Source organism: Malaclemys terrapin, chromosome 1, assembly GCF_027887155.1.
Source record: "Malaclemys terrapin pileata isolate rMalTer1 chromosome 1, rMalTer1.hap1, whole genome shotgun sequence".
In the NCBI taxonomy this organism is placed as follows: domain Eukaryota; kingdom Metazoa; phylum Chordata; order Testudines; family Emydidae; genus Malaclemys; species Malaclemys terrapin.
Genome location: NC_071505.1, coordinates 69,523,562 through 69,540,819, shown reverse-complemented (window position 1 = coordinate 69,540,819; position 17,258 = coordinate 69,523,562). Strand labels below are relative to the sequence as shown.

Sequence of the window (17,258 nt, the reverse complement as noted above, 5' to 3'; positions counted from 1 at the left end):
GTTTTTTAAAATCAGGTTTGTTTTTGTTAAAATTGTTAACTAAAATAGTTCAATGAAATATTAAAAAAAAATTAAATCGACTATGTCAGCCAGGTCAACATGAGAAACTTAAAATATTGGCTTCTGCAGCTAACTCAGTCGTCTTCACCTTCATTTTCCTGTTGGTTCATAATCTGGAAAAGAAAAACAAGCTTTCCTGCTTTTTCAGGTCCCAAACAATTTCTCAATTTGGAACGAATTAGTCCAAAGGAAGAAAATATTCTTTCTACAACGGCAGAAGAAGCTACTGCTGTTAAGTGAGATTCAGCAGTCTCTGAATCCATGTGCTTAAGTGAACTGGTGGTGGTCACTTATGTGACTTTCTTTAAAACATCATCAGCAAATATATATTTCTTGAATGGTTCACCCTTAGCTCTGAAGTTTTTTTATAGTTAGCATTATGGAAGGATCATTGCTGGATGTCCATGTCATAGCCAGCTCCTCTTCTTCAGCAGTTAAGGTTTGACTTTGGTACCGAGTATTGAGAATATTTGCAAGAAAATGAGCTAGAGATAGTACTTGTCCCATTTATCTTTTTAATGCTTGTAATTCTGTCATTGCATATTTCTCTTTTTAAGATCTCTCAGTTCCTACGAAATGTCAACAGTGTCAGCAGAAAAACAGCTATTTCCCTGCATTTTGTTCAAGGCTACAGAAATAGGCTTCAGGGTACTCGGCATGTGGTCAACATTTCTCTTAAGCCCAACGTTGAGAACTTTGGCTGTGACAGTGCCATCTATTTTTTTACTATTTTGTTCACAAACTGTCATCAGATTAGGCCAGTTCTTGATATAGTACTCAAAACAGTCCACTACTGAGTTCCATCACGTGTCTTTTTGAAGAGTTAGCTTGGTTCCTCCCACTTTTTTTCAGAGCAGCTGCTGCAAAGTCGTTATTACGGAAGTATTTTGCAGTTTCAACAACGTTCGCCTTTATTTCTGGAACACTGAAGTCTTTGGCTAGGAGGTGCATCAAATGAGCACTGCAACCATCTGTTAGCTTGGGACTCTCTTCTAAATAATTTCTTTTCATCTTGGATACATTTGTAGCATGTCTATGACCAAGCTGAGTACTAGACGTTTGAATTTTTTTTCAGTTTGTTATAGCTTTTACTGCTGCTACTTCTAAGTATTCTGCTGTGTGCATTTCCTGATGTATCAATTGTTTCTGTAAGGAAGACAGTCCCTTCTTCTGTTGTCACATAAGCACATACAACAGGATCATTGTGGACATTGCTTCACTCATCAAGACTCAGGTTAATAATTTTACCCTCTAGACTCTTTGCACACTGCTCAATTTCTCTTTCATACACTTTATCCAGCAATTTGCCTGCAACATCTGCTCTGTTGGGTGAACTATATCTTGGTCTTAGTGACTGAACCACGTTAATGAAGTGTGGGTTCTCAATCATGCAGAAAGGAGAGTTTGTTGCATAAACAAACTAGGCAATTTTTTTCATCAATTATTTTTTTGTAATCTGCTGGTTCTTATCACAAACTTATCTATGGTTGTTTTTGGACAATGGAGGGTTTTTTTCTTTTTGCTACAGATGATGTACTGTGGCTATGTGACATACATGGTGTGACTGAAACACTATCGTTGGTAGATTACTCTGAAACTATAGAAAATGATGATGATGATCTTGAAGGTGGATAGTCTTCAGAATCCTGTATGTTGAGGATGGATTTTCCTAAACAAAATAAGTCAATGCAGTTAATTATTACCACCGTACTGCTCATTTAGTATTACTCATTGCATTTACTGACACTCAGTACTACTTTAAAGGTGAAATTGTAAAAGGAAGATCTGCCTATTTCAGCTATTAATATTTATCACAACTGCATCTAAAGTGGTAGTACCATAGAATAACAACTATATTTTTTTGAGAATTCAAGAACAGTCAGAAGGAAGACGGGCAGTCCTTGAGAAAGGAGTATGAAAAAAGTTTACCAATCTGAAGATCCTGCATATTCAGACATATTCCTTTCATCATCTTCAACGGAGCGTCCTCCTGAGAAGGCACGCTTCTCATGATGTTTCATTCGAAACAACCAGGCCTTGTGTTTTTGTTGCACTGTTTGCATTTTGCATGCGTGCTTGTCTTACCCACAGGTAGAGGAACTTCATTAAAATATTCTCAAACTGGGTCTCTTACGGCCTGCTGCCGTTATAGGTTTTCCCTTCTTGTGAGAGAATGGTATGGTAGATCTCAAATCAATGAAAACTACACTCAGAAAGACCTTAAGACTTCTGGAATATGCTGCTCAAACAGTTTCACTTTGGTTTCTAGTGCCTGTCCCTCCCCTCTCACATTTATCTCCAGACTTCTTGTCCAGATCTATTCCGCCCCCAACAGTCTTCATTGAACTTTTTGCAACTTTGCACTTTTAGAGAGAGGTAAGGGATTGACTCTCTGTACACAATTTGCAGAGGGACAATAGGGTTGAGGTCTGTTATTTCTCACCTCTATTCATTTATTTATTTATTTAAAAACATTTTTGCTGTCAACAAGCATGTTATCTCTGGAGATATAAATCCAGTTTGAGAACTGCAAAACTAAGCATCTCTGATAGTACCTTCTAGACTGAGCACTGAGTCCCATTGGTTAGATAGCAAGGTTATTTACGTTAATCTATACAGAAGTCCCTGTAACTCCATAAGATTGGGTCCCTAATCAGTGAACTATTGGAACTAATTTACAAATCTTTTCTTAACCATTACATGAATATATTCTCATACTATAGAATTAAAATTTATAATCCCTATTCCATTATGAGATATCTTTGAGCTATAATGTATCTTAATTAAAACAATCTTTAGATAAAAAGATTTTTCCCTCAAAGCAATTAAAAAATCTGATTTTAAATCAAAAACTGATTTTATTTATTTTAAATCATGGATTTTTATCTATCCCGCTGAAAATTTAAAAAGAAATTGTATAGAGAGTGGAAACATGGTCTAATAGCTATTGCAACATTAACTATGTTGGTGAGGGTGGTGTAGGCCAGCTATACCTTGTAGCCAATTAGCCAGATCTTAGACCTTATCCGGTATCTATCATCCGGGAGTTAGAAGGGAAAGAGAGTGTACCTCCCTGTCCAGTGATGCAGATTAATAAAGAAGAGAGAAGACTAAAGTAAACAGATGACCGCTTTTATTTAAAACAGAAACAGTGAGATGTGGTTTGACTATTTGGATTTAAAATCCAGGTCCAACCAAACAAACACCTTGGCAATAAACAAATAAACCTAAAACACAAATACTCCAGATACTGAACCATTTCTAGGTGTTGATAAGCAGTAGATAGTACGACACCGTTGTCACAGGGGACTGATGGACCCTGGGTCTCACCTGCTTCTTAGGGGGAGATCAACAGGATCTCCTGATGCTGAAGAGAGGCCTGGCTCTGCGATCACCCAAGGGTGAACAATCAACAGGACCTCTGTACTTTTCTCTGATTGGTAAGCATACTCACAGTTCTTAATGCTGGTCTGCTGGTCTTCTGGTCCACATAGCTGCGCAAATAAAATGGTACCGTAGCTGCCTCCAGGATGGACAGCAACTAGGCAGAGAGTTTATATAAGCACAAGTGTGGCAAAGTTCTGAGGTAAAACTGGCAAACTCCCCTGCTGGAACATGTTTCAACCAGTTCTATGCTTACCGTTGGCTGCATTTCCAGCCAAAGTTCCAAAAGGGCACGGAAACTTCAACAAGATGCTAAACAAAGATGGAGTCGAGCTGTTTGGCAGGCACGCCATTTTGAATTTTAGACTCCATATCTAATACATAGTTAAATACCTTAGCCAAATGTAAAGGCATACAGTATAACTCATTCTAAAGCACAAGCCAATTTATAATCTCTATTTCATATACAAAAACATTCTTACAAAGTGTAGAAAAGAATAACACAAGCATGTAGAGACAAAATTAGAAGGGGTAAGGAACAAGGTCAGTTACACCTAGCAAGGGACATAAAAGGCAATATGAAGAGATTCTTTACATTAGGAGCAAGAGAAAGATGAAGAAAAGTGAAGGCCTTCTACTTAGTGGGAAAGGAGATCTAATAACTGATGACATCAAGAAAGCTGAGGTGTTATGCTTAGTTTGCGTTAGTCTACACCAAAAAAAGTTAATGCTGGTGAGGTACTTAACAGCCGGGGGAAGGAATGCAAGCCAAAATAGGGAGAGAACAGGTTGAAGAATGGTTAGATGTGTTAAAGTTGGCAGGGACTGATAAATTCACCCTAGGATGCCCAAGGAACTAGCTGAAGCAGTCTCAGAACTGTTGGCAATTATCTTTGAGAACTTCTGGAGGATGGTTGAGGTCCTGGAAGACTGGAGAACCTGACACATGGAAAAAATGCTGCGTTTAAAAAAAAAAAAAGACAGACATGGCTAGTCTTGAGAAAACAAGACTGAAGGGCTGGGCCGGCTCCAGGCACCAGCTGACCAAGCATGTGCTTGGGGTGGCGGGGCGGTGCTCAGGTTCGTTTTTGTTTTGTTTTGGTTCAGTGGGGCGGTGCTCGGGGTGGGGGTGGGGTGTTACGGCGGGGTGGTGCTCTTTTTTGCTTGGGGCGGCAAAAAAGTTAGAGCCGGCCCTGCTGAAGGGTGACCTGATCATAGTCTTTAAATATGTAGAGTTATTATAAAGAGGATGGTGATCAGTTGTTCTCCATATACACTGAAAGTATGTCAAGAAGCAATGGGTTTAATATGCAACACGGGAGATTTAGGTTATTATTAGGAAAAACTGTCTAAAAGGTAATGAAAGATTGAAATAGACTTCCAAGGGAGGCAGTGAAATCCCCATCACTGGAAGTTAAGAACAGGTTGGACGAACACCTGTCAAGGGTGATCTAGGCTTAGTTGGTCCTGTGATAGCGCAGGGAGCTGGAGTTGGTAACTTGAAGTCCTTGTCAGCCCTACATTTCTGTGATTCTGTGCAGTGTGCACTCTTAACAAATGGGTACTTCTGTGACCTCAGCATAGTAACTATTTTGTAAACTACTGATAAGCTTTGAAACCTATGATAGCATATGTCTTATGCAGTTCCTAAACTTCATTTTTAATATATATATTTGGTGTACATAGTCTCTGTAAATAAAACTTAACACAATTATTAATTTTTTTAAGGCTTTCTGAGGTCTGAGAACATGGCAGACATTGACAAGTAAGTATACTCTTTTGGACATTTACTTTGACTAAAAATGTCTATGTATTGATTAATCCTGTACTTTAAAATACTGTGATCTCTAAATAGCTTTTTCTCTTAAGGGGTATATATTAGGTTGGTGTAAAATGAGCAAATATGCAGATGGATTCATATTTTGTTTTATTACATGCTCATTTGGGACTAGGGCTTTGGAGCGGAGCCCGGAGCTGGAGCGCGGAGCAGCTCCGGAGCAGTGGAGCTGGAGTGGAACTGGAGCACAGTTCCAAAGCCCTGTTTGGGACTGTAACTGCAGTAGCTATTATGCAAAATGTAAACTAACAATGTTCTAATTAACTACAAAACAAAATTCAACTCATGTACTAAATTACTAAAACAAGCAGCATCGCCCGTTCCACTGTCATGTTAAACATTACTTTTCTTTTCCCTGTCTTTTTGTCAGTGGAGCTAAGCCAAAATGTCCTTCAAAGTGATATTGTAGTTTTAAAGCGTTGCAAAATCTTACTTTAAACAGGATACAGGTGAAACTTATGTCTTGTGTATAAAACAGTTTCTGTGATTTAATAGTGCTGTGGCGTTAGTTTCGTTTTACAGAGGGAGAAATGTTGGGGCAGAGGGTAGAAGTTGAAATGATTTGAGCAAGTTCACAGAAGGCATTTCTCCCCAGGATGGGACTGGAACTCTGATTCTCAATTCCTAGTCTTGTATGCAAACCACTAAATTATTTGCTCATTAGAATAGTAAAAGTGAAATTGTTGTTGTGGAAAGTTTCCAATTTGAATTTTACTATTTTGGACAAATTTACCAGTGGAAAGAAGTTACAAAAGTTCAAAAGAAAAAAAAAAAAAAAAAAAAGAAAGAAAAATACCCAACCACAAAACTGAATATATCAGCTTAGTTGTTACAATGGGAACTAATGCAATATCTGTAACTGCAGCTTTTTCAGGACAAGTTGTATTAGTAAACAAGTCCTTTAGCTTAAAAGGAAAAAAACCAAAACAAACGTCAACTCTTGAATTGAATGTTTCTACTAGCAAAGAACAGGCTGAACTTGACCAACAGGATATGGAAGATGTTGAAGAAGTGGAAGAAGAAGAAACTGGCGAGGATGCCAACAGTAAAGGTAACACTGTAACATACATCAAAAGAAATTCTAAAAGAATTTCACGTTTCAATTTAAACTGAATGCAAATGATAAAATGTTTTTTTAATGCTTTTTAAATTCTGAAACCAGAAAGGTATTGCTCATTCAAAGGGATTTTTAATGATCATTCACTTCATGCTGGTGTCTGCTCTCATTCTTTTTTAATCTTGAACAGTAGCAGTTCATGAAACATTATCCATGTGAACCAGTCATTGACCAGTCAGTGCTTCTGTCACTACTCTCAAATGAACTTTACTGCTCACTTGTCTGAATTTCACAGACAACCATTCAACTTCACAACGATTCAGTCACAATTAGTAGAAATCCACATATACCTAAAATTGGTCCCATCCCCCCCAAAACCCCCCACCCATTTATATCTAGTTAGTAGTACATTTTGCATGACGCACAATCCAGGAGGAAAAAGTTGGTCCTGCTCATGTAATGTAGTTTGGTTTGGAGGGTAAAAATGGAATTTGGAGAGAGCAAAGAGGCAAAATATAAACAAATGGCAAGAAATGCTTTTAGTGTCTTCGCAGTATGAAGCCTGCGATTTGCTGAAGATATCAGATTAACGTAACCGGCTGACAAATAGCAACAAGTTCCCTTAATCCAATGGTATAACACCTAAAGAGTTCCCAAAGAACTTGAGTGAAATAGTTTAACTGCTAACAAAGCATACAACCAAGTTAAAATCAGCTATTATAGCTGAAGACTGGGGTAGCATGTATTGCACCTACCTGTAAAAAGACACTAAGGGAAGTTCAGTACTAGGCAAACTTGGCTGAAATAAGTAAAAATAGAGTTCTAAAATACCCATATGAATATATCATAGGGACTGACCAGCAGAACGTCAATAGAATAAAATGCTTTTCTAATCCTATTGGACTTTAGCATGTAAACAAAGTAGTGAGTGTAAAAAAGACCCATTTGACATTTATTTGGAATTTCAAGAGCCTGTTTGAAAGTTCTTCACTGAATGCTATTAAGGAAACCTAGTAGTCTTGGATGAGAGTTGGAAGTCAGGGATTAAAAACTTTTTTAAGAGTAGGAAAAAATGGTCACTTTTCAACATGGTAAAAGATTGACAATTGAGTGACCTAAAATACTGTACTAGAACTGGTGTTTAATATATTAATATAAAATTGCAGATGTTTCAATTGCATATGTTTTAAGTATAGAGAACATGAAAGAACCGAAAGATCTGAGAGCTGTCTGAATGAACAGTTCAATGGCAAACAAGTCATCATTGACAAATGCAGGGTAATCCCTTTTGGAGAAGTAACTTGAACTACTTCTGCATGTTACTGGCATCTAAATTGCAGTCACTCAAGAGACTGGACTGCTGTTATGCACAGCTCTCTGAAAACCCCTGCTCAATGTGTAAATGCAGTCAAAACAGTGAACAATTTTAGAATGTATTAAGTATTGGACAGAAAATAATATGGAATTTCATGCAAAGATGGTACGACCTCATCTGAAGTAGTGTGCTCACTTCTGGGAGAGATTAAAAAGATCGAGAATTTTTAATTTAGTGCACAAAATTAGGAGGGGTTTAGGGGTGTGTGTGTGTGTGTGTGTGTGTGTGCACACACACACACATACATACATACATACATACATATATATATATATATATATATATATATATATATATATATATATATATATATATATATATATATATATATATATAATATATATCTTAACCTCTGAAAATGGAAGAACAAGGATGTTCAGTGAAAGTTAACTTTTTTTAAAAAGCTGATAAAAGGGAAACTCTTATGCATTTTGGAATAATAAATATGTGGAATTCATTGCCACAGGATATTGAGGGCAAGAGCTTGGTAAGAGTTAAAAGATGAATATTAATATGGATAATTAGAACAGTTAGTTACATTAGACAAGACAAATTTTATACGCTACAAACTTCCCTGATGTCAAGGTATGACGGAGGTTAAGAAGCAGCTTCTCCACGGGCAAAGTTACTCTTATTTTATTTTTTTAAACTATGGGATTTCTTGCACCTACCTCTGAAGAGTCTGGTACTGACCAGTCATAGATGATTATAGATATAAAATATATGGGATTAGAGAGATCGCTGGTCTGATCTGGTATGGCAGTTTGTTCCTACTGCACATTAAATTTTTCTGCTTAATAAGTCACTTATGCCTTATTTTCACTAGTATTTTTTTGTGTGTGAAATCTTGTATAAATTAGACTTGTAGGGCAGTTACTGAATCCAATTTGAGTTTTGACAGTTGTACAGAAATTGTTTTTGGAAGAATATTGACATATTGCACAGTCCCTGCCTCTGCCCAAAGCAAAAAGTACAAATCTCAGTATCTTGCATTTCTTTACATCATTTAGTTTGAAATGTTAGACAAAAGTGCACTTTTCTTTTTAAGGACATTTTTGGTGACCTGTTGTAAACCTGTGTTTTCAGCAAGAACTTCTAGTCTAATGACTGGGTCAACTTTTCATAAAATAAGAATCTCAAAGCTTTGTCTTCCTTTTTCTAGAATGGTCAACTTTTAGATTTTCCAAATATTCAGCTGTCTTTCAAAATGATCAGAATAAGATGGATCTTCACTAACATTTTTAATAGGATATTTAAGGCACAGCGTTAGTGGGGAAAATGGAAGTGTGAAATGCTCCTATTTGTACTGCATTTCCTTTGAAAAGGTTCAAATATCAAGGATTGTCAACCTGGCATCTTTCCCTAGTACTAAAATAAGTTTCTTTCCAGGCTACAAGATTAACATAATGCATTTGCAAAACCTCTCCTCTTCTTGGTTTTACTTAGCTCGACAGCTGACTGTACAGATGATGCAAAATCCTCAGATTCTTGCAGCCCTTCAGGAAAGACTTGATGGTCTGGTAGGAACATCTACAGGATATATAGAAAGGTACAGCTTGTTCTCATTCAGTAGTTAAGTATCTGTTTTTATAATCTTGTTCTCTGTGGAAGTGTTCACATCACACAGTCTCTTCGCTTTCAGACAAATAATATTAATACATCCTAAACTACTTGCCGGGGCCAAATATATCTGAGAACCTAACCTTTAGAAGAGATCAGGAACTGAGTTCTCATGGGGGGGGGGGGGGTGTTTGAGGAAGGGAAGGTGGGAAGCTTGGTAAAGAGCTTAAAGTAGGGATGACGTTAAAGTGACTTGCAGAGGTACATTTAAGTTTTACTTAAGTTGAAGTTGAACTGTTTGTTTGAGGTCGCTTTCATAGTCTTGTAGTATTTATTACTGAAAGAATTTGAGCTATTTTTTTGAAAAGTGTGGATCCATTTCTGTAATATGGTTGCTGAGTTATGTTTCCTGATATCCTTGTTACAGTATGGTCAGAAAAACTTGTAGAATGATTAAATGGCATAAAACTTCATTAATGCGGAGTTAAGATTGCCCAGTTGATAGCTCATGCACTTCCAGAATGTGGAGTTCAGCAAAATTCAAATGTCAGAAAGCCAGGAAATTGAGTTAAGATAAATGCTTGCACAGCCTTAACTCTGCCACCTGGAGCTGGCAGTAGCCTCTGGGAATTATCTGCATGGACTACAGCTACATTCACTGTTAAGTGTAGCTGTATTGAATGGTGGAGGAAGAAGTTTGAGCAGCTTAGGAGAGCTGTAGTTGTGATATGATGAGAACTGGATCTGTGTCCCTTCTCCTCCTCCTCCCCCCCCAACATATATTGTCAAAGGAAAGATACACATGTGCCTTGAGGTTCTACTCTGCTCACTTTAATACAGAATTTGGTAGGTTGTGTCAGTAGCAGGGCTCTTGGGTGTTGTCATCTGATGGGATATGAGAGCAGCGGGTTGATATGATGGGTCTGAGGAAGTACAGGTTTGGGTGGTATGTGCAGGTGTCAGTGGGTTGTGGAAGGGTCTGAAGTGGTTGTTAAAGCATGGTATTCTGTCTGAGGAGTAGTCTGTATTTGAGTGTAGGGCAAGGGCAAGTAGCACCTATTCATTACCTGCACTCTGCATTGTCACTGTATGTGTGTTACGGGCATTATGGGGCACTACTCCAGTCATGTTAGTAGGTGTTCCCTTCCCACCCAGCCCAGTGCGGGAGTATTTCTGATATGGGCAGAGTTAAAGTTGCATTGTTTACCTTAACTCTGTTTCTTGTTTTTCAGTTGAGTTTTTCTGAACTTCTAGCAGGGCATGAGCTACTACCAGGCAACCTGAACTCTGGGTTAATTATGGGGTTTTTTGCTACTTAATATCTTAATGTTTTTGTTTGTTTTTTAAACAGAAAGAAATGTTTGTTGGTAAGAATTAGTGGTCCTTTGGGCAGTTGTTTTACCTAGTTGGCAGCTGATCAGGTACTGTAGGTATGTAATAATCAAAAGGCCTAGCTTTATATAGTGCTTTCATCAGTAGAGCTCAAAGAACTTTACATCAGTATCTCCATTTTTACAGATGAGAAACTGAGGCACAGAGGTGAAATGACTTGCCCACAGTCACCAAGTAGGCCAGTGACAAACCTAGAAGTAGTCCCAGTCAGTATTTTCACTAGGCCAAATGGTTATGATGGGATTTCCTCAGTGTTCTCCCTCTCCCCCTCCCCCAGTATATTTCATGGGATAATAGTAGTGCATTGAAATGTTTGCAGTGTGTAGTTGCGAACGGGGCCAGTATGGGAAATCTCATTCATGGTCTATGTCCCAAAACCATGACAGTCTTATTACTTAGTTGTTACAGTAACTTGGGGCAAGTCTACAGTTATAATGCTGCATCAGCATACAGTTGATGTAGCGCTTTAATTAAGATGCTCCAAGTACTCCTGAGAGCATTCTGCGCTAAAAAATTAAATTCTGCACACACTATTTTAAAATTCTGCAAATTTTATTTGTCAATAAATAAATGCAGTGGCTCCAGCATAGCAGTGGGGAGCACAGGCTACTGGCTGCACAAAGGTGGGAGATCACCCTGCAGCCCTCCCACCCCGGGACGTAAACTCAATGGTGAGGCTGCACCTGATCCTGACACAGCATAAGGCCTGGGCCTGCCTCAGAAACACCCTGGGGCCCTGCTCATCTGCGAGAGGGGAGGGAGATAGGAAGAAGGGGAGGATGCTGAGCTTCCTGCAGCTGGGGGAGGTCTGACATAGTCCCAGCCACTCCTTGCAGGGGAAGAGTAAGTCCCGTCCTTTCCTGCCTCCAGCCCTGATGGGAGTCGCAGCTGATCCTGGTTCAGGGTTGGAGCCACTGGCTGGGGTGTCCCCAGCTCTGTGGTGATTTACCCCTCTGCCGGCTGCTTTAGGTGTCTGAAACGATGTACCTGCACTGCTAAGGAGTGGTGCGTGACTGCTTTTGCAACTTCCCTTTACTTCCCTGTCAGTCAGTCACTTTTCTGCAGGGAAGCACTCTGCGGGGGACATGAATTCTGCACACATGCAGTGGCGTAGAATTCGCCCAGGAGTATATATGAGAGCGAGAGTGTGTGTGTGTGTGTGTGTGTGTTGGTGGGAGAAGTTCTTCCGCTAACATAGTGCTGTCTACGCAGGGGCTTTCGATGGTATAATTATGTTGCTATGGGGTATGAATTTTTCTCATCCCTGAGCGACGTAGTTACGCTAATATAGGTCTGTTGTCTAGATCAGATCGCAAAGTGTTGAGAGAAGACTGGTATGTCTGTATTCTTCTCCACACCCTCCTTGTTTCCAGCTCCCCCTCTCCTTCCCATCCTATTATGCTATTACCTGGCGCTGTAGAAACCATTAACTTGTAAGAAGTTACTCCTTGCTGTCTCCAGACCTATGCTACTGTGTATGCATCATGGCAAAAGCTTACTGGAGGGTCATATGCTGCCATGGTTATTAGGTAGCCTGAGCTGCATACTGAACTTGGCCCCTTACTCCCACTACCCACCTCCTTTGGCACTCTCCCCCTGTTTCTGTCAGGCTTCCCCAGCCATGTTCCAGGTCCGCTCAGTGTGCCCTTCTCCCAAACACTCTGGCCAACTGTCCCCTATGCGTCCCACAGGGCTGATAAATACCTTAACTAGTTATTTTATGGATTTTCAGGTATTTAAATTTGCGTTGCCTTCATTCCTCCACCCCCCTCCAGAGCCCATCTCACAAGGAAGGTCAGGGAGAGGGTCTCAGACACTGCAAGAGGAGTAGGGTCCCCCATATCCTGGAGTACATAGTGGGCAGAGAAGGTCTCGGGTACCTGCAGAGATGTTAGGGCTTCCCTAGATCTCTCTCTCACTCATATATATATATATATAGTGTGTGTGTGTGTATACACACACTCTCTCTCTTTCTCAGTGCTGACAGGCCCCTCCAACTCTGAACCCCCAACTCCCTTTGCTACCCTTCATATTCTCCAGCCTCTCATCTTCCCTCCCCTACCACCCATTTCCACTTAGCCCCTTCCCCATAATCCCTTGCTGGAGACTCAACCCCCTGTTACCACCACAATCAACCCTCCCCTTCCAATTAGCATTTACTTGTCTAATTTATCTCATTCTCAAAAATAGTTTTAGTACCTTCTGAATATCCTGCTGTACTCGGATTACATTTCTCCAAAAAACAATTTTTTTAAAAAGGAAGCCCTTCCCCACCCCCCTCCTCCAAATGTTTACAGTTAGACTTCTGCCAGGGGTCAAAGAATTATCTCAGACTTCAAAGTTGCAGGCTCTGTGAGGTGTTAAGTGATTCATTGCAATGAGATCTTTTCAGGTGAAAGAATACCCAGTGGAGATGAGTACCGATTGAAACAATAACTCTGAGGCTTTGTCTACACTAGCATTTTTGTTGGCAAAACTTGCGTTGGTCAGGGGTGTGAAAAAAACACATCCCTGACCAACATAAGGTTCACTGACAAAAGCGCCAATGTAGACAGTGCTATGTCAGTGGGAGAGCGTTTCCCACCGACATAGCTACTGCTGATTATTGGGTATGGCTTAATTATGTTGGTGGGAGAGTGCTCACCTTAGAGCGGTGGAGCTGCAGCTGTACAGCTGTGCTGCTGTAAGGTCCTATAGTGTAGACCTAGCTCGAGCCACTGCTCTAGTCATGTTGGTAGGTGTTCCCTTACCCCACTCTCCCCAGTGCAGGAGAGTTTCTGATGTGTCAAGGAGGCCAGTTCTCAGCTCTTCACCCCAGTCTCCACAGTATGTTCTTTGTATGCTCCAAGCATGCCTGTTCTAAGCTCTTCACCCAGAAGAGCAGGGTTTTTCCAGATCCTTGCTCACATGGGTGGTACGGAGAAGGGTTCAGACCGCCCCAGTAAGGTAAGCCCTCAAACCTGCTTTACATGGGAGGCAAGGGGGAAGACCCCTATAGATACTGGTTCTGACATGAATAGAGGAAGGGGTTCAGACCCCCAGAAAAGCAAGCCCCACTGAAACTGGCTCACATGGGATGTTGGAGGGGGTTAGAGCACCATAGATAAGCAGCTTCCCAGATCCTGACACACATGGAGGCAGAGTGTGGGGCTTAGACACCACTGAGGGGAACTGACACCTAGATCCTAGCTCACATATGGGGGGAGGGGGCAAGGAGAGGATCTGACCCCCAGATCCTGACATACAGATGGGGAGAATGATGCTGACAGATGCCCCTGCCACTTACCCCCTTGTCCTCTTCCCAGTGTCCTAATCCCCCACCCCCAAGCCTTCGCTCCTTCCTTACCCCACCCATCCCTATTTTCCAGTGCAACTCCAAATTCCCTAACTCTGTTCCCTAAAATGTCCCTCCCCTTCCAGCAAGCATTCATGTCTACATTTTTTTACAGAAATTCTTTGATTATTTTCCCTCTCCCACCCCAAAAATATAACCCTTCCCATACCCTGACTGACAGATTTTTAGCAGTATGCCTCCCAAACTTTTTTCCAGATGTCTGCCTAAGGTGAGACTCACTGGTTTGTGGGTCTTGTTTAAAGGACTACTGCCATTGGTTGGTGGGTTTGTTTAAAGGACTACTGTTTATCTCCTTGTACTGTCCAGCTGGTGTGAAATTTAAGGCTTAAAATCCTGTTAACGTCTCTGTCCATGTATGCTCAGTATAATCTATCAGAAACGAGAATAAGCAGGTGAGGCTTGCAACGAGCCTAATGGGAGAAGCAGTTTTTTTTCAAATAACGTTTTAATTTGATTTCCTCCAAAGGGCTGATACGTGCCATGGACCACCCCAAATTATTATTTTTTGTAAACCGGCTACAAAGTAGCTTTTTTTTTTTTTTTTTTTTTTTTTAAGAGCTTGCCGGAAATAGGAATATCTTGTCCATGGGGAACTTCAAAAATCCCCTCTATTCAAAACAAGGAAAAACAATTTTGAAATTTTCTGCAAAGAACAAGAATTTCAAAATTCTGTTGTGAAAAAGTGGAAACATTGTTTCAACCTTTTCAGAATGTTTGAGGCTATAGGCAGCTCTGGGCTTCTGGGAGCCCCAACTCTGAGGCAGCCTGTCTGGAAGTCCAGGCTGCTGAGGAGCTGAGCAGACAAGCAAGTTGGCAGGAAACCAAGCAAGCTTCCATTACAAGTTCTGTTGAAATTCAGGTGAAATGAATACATTCCCATGGAACGTTTAGATTTTGACAAATTGGCATTTTCTGATGAAAAAGCATTCTATTTGGCCAAGTCTAGGTATTACTAGTTCTGTTGCAGCCAGTCAGTTGCTCCTCTGTCCATGTTTATATTAATTCCAATGAAGCTTGGCTCCACAAGCTGATTTAAAGCTTTTCTGTAGGTCAGACAAACCTCCTGAGGAGATTCGCCCTGCTTCTCATTTGACAATACATTCATTAAATTGACTTGCATTCAGAGGACCAAGTGCTAACTAGGTGTCCTCTTGTATCTGTTCCTTCAGCTTTGATTCTTTTGGACCGGTTGCCTCTCTTTGGAGCTATTGCATAATTCTATTTTTTATAAAACTGCTTATAGGGGACACTTCCTGTGTGAAAAGGCATGTAAAGATAATGGATCTGTAAAAGCAGCAAAGAGTCCTGTGGCACCTTATAGACTAACAGATATATTGGAGCATGAGCTTTCGTGGGTGAATACCCAAGAAGTTGCATCCGAAGAAGTGAGTATTCACCCACGAAAGCTCATGCTCCAATATATCTGTTAGTTTATAAGGTGCCACAGGACTCTTTGCTGCTTTTACAGATCCAGACTAACACGGCTACCCTTCTGATACTAATATATAAATCTCAGTTGAAGTTTGAAATTAGTTGGCGCTAGCAGTTCTGCATTTTACTTTTATATCCAATATGCTTTATACTAAGGAATCCAGATGCTCCCATAAAAGGGGTTAACCTGCATTAAATTACTCTGGCTTGAATTTGCATTAGGTGTCCAATATTCGCCTGACAGCCTCTGATACTGAGAAACAAGATGTGTGTATCTATTTGTTTCTTGATGCTTATATGTACAGTTGCTAGGACCTGTCCAGTGTCATTAGACGCTTGCAGAATGTTACTCTAGTCAGTGACATCAAATGAGTGCTTATCATATGCTGTCTCAACAAAAGTCTTTCTAATATTTTTCTATGAACATCTTTACACAACTAACCTTTTGATTTTTTTTCACTGTACCATTCCTTCAAGTTAAAATTGCAGTGGAGATTAATGATAAATTTGACCTTAAATTTTAGAATCTCTTTTAGAGAGTATGAAAGTAATATAATTGAATATAAATGTCATATTGGGTGGATAAGAACTTTTTCAGAACTTTCATGAATAAGTTTGTTTGATATTGCATATTGCAGATCTCTACTTCAGCAAAAGCCAGATGCTGAATTATTGGTGACCTATTGGAAACTCACTTGTTTGATGTTAATAGAAATCTTACTAGTCGGGGTGGTACATTCTTGTCAACCCTAAGAATGATGGTGAGGAAGGTGGCAATTTTGTATTTTAAAACCATTTTAAAACTAAGCTAGTGTTGCAATAGTCTCAGAACCTGTAAGTAATACAATGAGTAGAGCAGTGTTAGGTACTTTAGTTGTCAAGCACTGGATGGGACTACATTAAGTAGTTTAACAGAGCCGTCAATTGTCTCTCCCTTCTTAAAGCTAAAGGTGAGAATAATAATAAAAGCAGTCTGGTTATAGTCTGTTCTGATCAATATGGTCCACCTCCTTAATAAATTAGGCAAATGCTAATAAACTCAATCTTTTCTAGTTCCTAAAATAACTTTATCTACACACTCCTTTTGCGTAGACAGTCTTCCAAATTTTCTCTTTCAAAGTGCATAAAATGTTTTTTAAATATCCAAGCATGAAATCACTATTTTGTCACTGATAGGAGGGCAATGGAAGGGTTTTAACTTCTTGCTTTTTGTTTGTCCTATATTGAGTAATGAATATTCTTTTTCCCAGGGGTTCTCAACCTTTCTCACTGAGGCCCCGCTCAACATGTTATAAAAATGCCAGGGCCCAGCAGGGGTTGTGTGTGTGCGGGGGGGGGAGCTCCAGGCCAGGGGAGTCCTTAGGCAGTGTTTTACTTCTATTTGGGAGGACAACAGCTGGCAGGGCTCGAGCCAGCTCCACACAGCAGGGTCCAGGGAGGGAGTGCCACCTCCACCCCCTGACTCACTCAGGAGGCTACCCAGCCTGTCTGCAACCAAAAAATATAATTCAAAGGGGGAACTCAGATCAAAAAGCTTGAAAACTGCTCAGGCTGCAGGGAGGGGGTAGCTAGGGTCTGTGTGCAGGCAGGTGGGGTAACTCAGCGTGCTACCCAGTTTGGATAGCCATACACTGAGTAAATGGCAAAATTAAATTTTGCCCTCTTAGACATGTAAATATCACTGTGTATAACTCTTACAAATTGAGCACCATCCTTGAGAATATACCCCATTGTTCTCCAACTCAAGTAATGTACATTTTTTTCCATAAAGTTTGCATAAAATACTTGAGTTCAGATCCTCGGTTGA

The 17,258-nt window shown here is 40.2% G+C and overlaps 1 protein-coding gene across 3 annotated transcripts in view; it reads left to right on the top strand.

Moving 5' to 3' along the window:
• The window catches only part of NAP1L1 (nucleosome assembly protein 1 like 1), a 56,962-nt gene that overhangs the window by 20,432 nt on the left and 19,272 nt on the right, over positions 1–17,258 (top strand). For all 3 annotated transcript variants that reach the window (XM_054026901.1, XM_054026894.1, XM_054026903.1), the window contains exons 2-4: positions 5,173–5,209; positions 6,244–6,332; positions 9,160–9,262. In XM_054026901.1, coding sequence (XP_053882876.1) covers positions 5,193–5,209; positions 6,244–6,332; positions 9,160–9,262 — 209 coding nt within the window. In that variant the 5' untranslated portion in view covers positions 5,173–5,192. The remainder of the gene's footprint in view (positions 1–5,172; positions 5,210–6,243; positions 6,333–9,159; positions 9,263–17,258) is intronic.